General features: G+C 54.8%; 1 protein-coding gene across 1 annotated transcript; it reads left to right on the top strand.

Annotated features, from left to right (window-relative positions):
- TNFSF14 (TNF superfamily member 14) lies at positions 1-3,607 on the top strand. Its single transcript, NM_001260482.1, has 4 exons — positions 1-219; positions 1,746-1,782; positions 2,047-2,088; positions 3,180-3,607. Exons 1-4 carry the CDS (start codon positions 1-3, stop codon positions 3,605-3,607), a joined length of 726 nt encoding a protein of 241 aa, NP_001247411.1.
- The last annotated feature ends 222 nt before the right edge of the window (positions 3,608-3,829 follow it).

Below are 3,829 nucleotides of genomic sequence, written 5' to 3' on the forward strand. Positions count from 1 at the left end.
ATGGAGGAGACAGTCGTGCGGCCCTCCGTGTTCGTGGTGGATGGACAGACGGACATCCCATTCACGAGGCTGGGGCGCAGCCGCCAGAGACAGCCCTGCAGCGCTGCCCGGCTAGGTCTGGGCTTCCTGCTACTGCTGCTGGCAGCCGGACTGGCCATCCAGGGCTGGTTCCTGCTGCAGCTGCACTGGCGCCTGGAGGCCATGGCCCACCCCCTGCAGGTAAGTGGTACTGGGGTCCTGAAGCCGGTGGGTCCCCTGTGTCACTGTGCATTTCTGCGTGTGTGCATGTGTGTGTGTGTTCAGGACAGAAGACAGACTAAGAGCAGCCCAGGGTAAGTTAATTCACCTCTCTGAACCTCAATTTCCTCATCTGTAGAATGGGCCTGATAATCAGTGTCCTCATAGGGAATAAAATATAATGTGCATGGGTGCCTGGCTGGCCCACAGCAAGCATTCAACCAATGGGAACTGACATTTTTTTTAAAAAAAATTGAGATATAGTTGGTATAGAACATTGTGCGATTTTTAAGGTGTATAGCATAATGACTTGATACACTGACACTACAATAGGGTTGCCATGGCAGGAGTTCCCATTGTGGTTCAGTGGGTTAAAACCCCACTAATATCCTTGAGAATGCAGGTTGGCTCCCTGGCCTCCATCAGTGGGTTAAGGATCCAGCATTGCTGTGAGCTGTGGTGCAGGCTGGCAGCTGCAGCTCTGACTTGACCCCTAGATTGGAAACTTCCATATGCACCCCCCCAAAAAAAATTGGGTTGCCATGGTAGCTTTATGGTGTCACATAATTACCATTTCTTCTAGTGGTGGGAACACATAAAATCTAATTTAATGTTGAAACACAGTTTATGTTTAAGTTGAATGTTTATAACACAGTTCTGTGGTCTGTAACCCCTGGAAACCACATTCTGATATGGCTGATTGTTATCAGCCATACCCTGATCACCCTTTTTTGGGGCTGTTACTAGTCCATGTTGTCCAAGTCTATGAAAATCTCTTCCTCAGTTTCCCGCTGGCTGTGGAGGTCTCTGCCTGTCTGTCTGCCAGACCTGCAGGTCTGCGTGTCCCACGATGTGTCCACATGGTCTTGGCCTTTTTGTGCTTCCAAGCCCTTTCTCCTCATGGCTGGATCTGATGGCCACAGGCCCATGTGGACCTGTGCCGCTCTCCTGCCTACGTGGACCCACATGTCTACACTCTAGCCCGTCGACAGCCCATGTGCGTTGACGTTGCATGTCTGCACTTCTAAGGGTCTCTGTGCACAGTCCCACATGGCTCCATAAACCCGTGCTTCCATGTATCTGCCTCCACCCGTGTCTTGGTATGTCACCTAAGTGTCCAGATCTGGGCCCAGTGTCATGTGTCCACATCCACCATGGGTTAGCAACTAGGTCCAAGTGTCCAGCCATCCGGGGGTCCACGTGTCTTTGATAGCACTTTTTTAATAAATCCTTCCGTGGCGCTGGCTACGTGCCAGGGGCTGTAATTCACTTTTCATATGTAAATGTGCTGAATCCTCAGCAGGCACTTTTCATGCATCCATTTACAGAGAGGAAAACAGGCACTGGGTGGTTACTAGCGAGCTGAGCGGTGGGGGTGAGGGGGCCGGGCGAGGGGGAAGCGTGCACGTGGCCTTGGATATGTCTGAGGAGGGTGTCTGTGTGCATGTCTGCATGTGTCTCTCAGTGGGCCCTGCAGATGCTCACCGTGGGCTGCTCTGCACTTTCAGGACAGAGGTGCAGGATCCTGGGAGCAGCTGATGCAAGGTGAGTCAGGGTCCCGGTCCCGGAAAGGGGGTGGGATCGTTCCCACGCTGCCCCCACCCCCTCAGCCCATTGCCCAATGTGATTTGCACAACCAGCCCAAACCCCACAGACGCCCGTCCCTCAGGCCGGAGAAGCAGAAGTTTGGGTTGTTCCGGAAAGGGTGGGGTTGACACCAGGAGGTGGACTTGATGACCTCGCACTCTGGGAGGCTGGCCCTTACCCCCTCACTGCCTTCACCTCTGACCCCTGACCCTCTCTCCCCAGAGCGGAGGCCCCAGCAGGCCAATCCGGCAGCGCACCTCACAGGTGAGGGGGACCCCATGTCTTGGCATGGGGTGGGGATCAGCACATCCTGGGGAGATCAGATAGACACCCCCAACAGGTCAGAGTATTCCTTTGCTAATACAGTAATTACTCACAGCGCTGCCCAGAGCACAGGCACTGCCTAGGTCTGTGAGTTTCTAATTGCATTTATTGAATAAACCCTTTTGCGGGGCTTACTCTGAGCCACGCGATGTGATGTGCTTTATATATGTTCATTCATTAAGTCCTTAGCGAGTACAGCTCATATCTCCATTATTCATTTATTTTTTCTTTTAGGGCTGCACCACCCATGGCATATGGAGGTTCCCAGGCTAGGGGTCCAATCGGAGCAGACGCTGCCAGCCTACCCCACAGCAAGACCCGAAAGAGGCCAGGGATCGAACCCACGTCCTGATAGATACTAGTTGGGTTTGTTAACCATCGAGCCACCAAGGGAACTCCTCACATTTCTATTTTAAGGAGAAGGAGCCTGAGGCACACAGACGTTATAAGGCTGATGGCCCAGGATGTATTCTGCCACAAGCAAGCACTGATTATTTTGGCAAGTCACTGAGTTACCCCTGGGGCCCTCAGTTTCCCCACCTACAGGAGGGGGAGGAAATGAGTTAAGATGTATGATAAAGAAGTGACTTTAGGGAGTTCCCCAGTGGCTCAGTGGTTAAGGAATCCAACTAGGAACCATGAGGTTGCGGGTCCGATCCTTGGCCCTGCTCAGTGGATTAAGGATCACGCCTTGCCTTGAGCTATGGTGTAGGTCACAGACATGGGTTGGATCCTGCGTGGCTCTGGCGTAGGCCGGCCGCTACAGCTCCGATTTAACCCCTAGCCTGGGAACCTCCATATGCCGCAGGTGCAGCCCTAGAAAGACAAAACAACAACAACAACTGATTTCACCACCTTCTGTGCCTCCCTTTCCCCACCTGTAAAGTAAGGGAACTTGAGTTCATACATCTAAAGCTCTCAAACAGCCTAGACCAGTGCTAGTGGGGCTCAGAGAAGGGTGGTGACTGGTCCAGGGTCACACAGCAAACGTGGGACAGGCGCTGAGCAGCCCCCTTTATATCCCTCCACAGGTGCCAACTCCAGCCTGACAGGGCGCGGGGGCCCGCTGCTGTGGGAGACGAAACTGGGCCTGGCCTTCTTGAGGGGCCTCACCTACCGGGATGGTGCCCTGGTGATCGCCCAGGCTGGCTACTATTACATCTACTCCAAAGTGCAGCTGGGCGGTGTGGGCTGCCCCCAGGGGCTGACCGGTGGCCTGCCCATCACCCACGGACTCTACAAGCGCACATCCCGCTACCCCGAGGAGCTGGAGCTGCTGCTCAGCCGGCGATCGCCATGTGGACGCGCAAACAACCCCCGCGTCTGGTGGGACAGCAGCTTCCTGGGCGGAGTGGTCCACTTGGATGCCGGGGAGGAGGTGGTGGTTCGCGTGCCGGGGGAGCGCCTGGTCCAACTCCGCGATGACACACGGTCCTACTTTGGAGCATTCATGGTGTGAAGGAAGGGGCAGTGGTGGATTGAACAGGGGTCCGACGGGCACAGACCTCAGAGGGTCTGCCTGGGGAGGCAGAAGCCCCAGCAAGCAAAGATTCTGAAGAATCCCCAGGGAAACTGCAAATTCAGCAGGTGCAGAGCTGAGCGGGGACCACGAGGGGCCAAACCCAGCTGACCCAAGAGGTTGAAGACCCAGCAGGCATGTCCGAAGGACCAAAGGAAGCTG

The sequence above is a fragment of the Sus scrofa genome, chromosome 2 (assembly GCF_054392235.1).
Source record: "Sus scrofa isolate SSC_HxYL_T2T_F1_AM1 chromosome 2, Sscrofa_HxYL_maternal_Yorkshire_Landrace_v2.0, whole genome shotgun sequence".
In the NCBI taxonomy this organism is placed as follows: Eukaryota; Metazoa; Chordata; class Mammalia; order Artiodactyla; family Suidae; genus Sus; species Sus scrofa.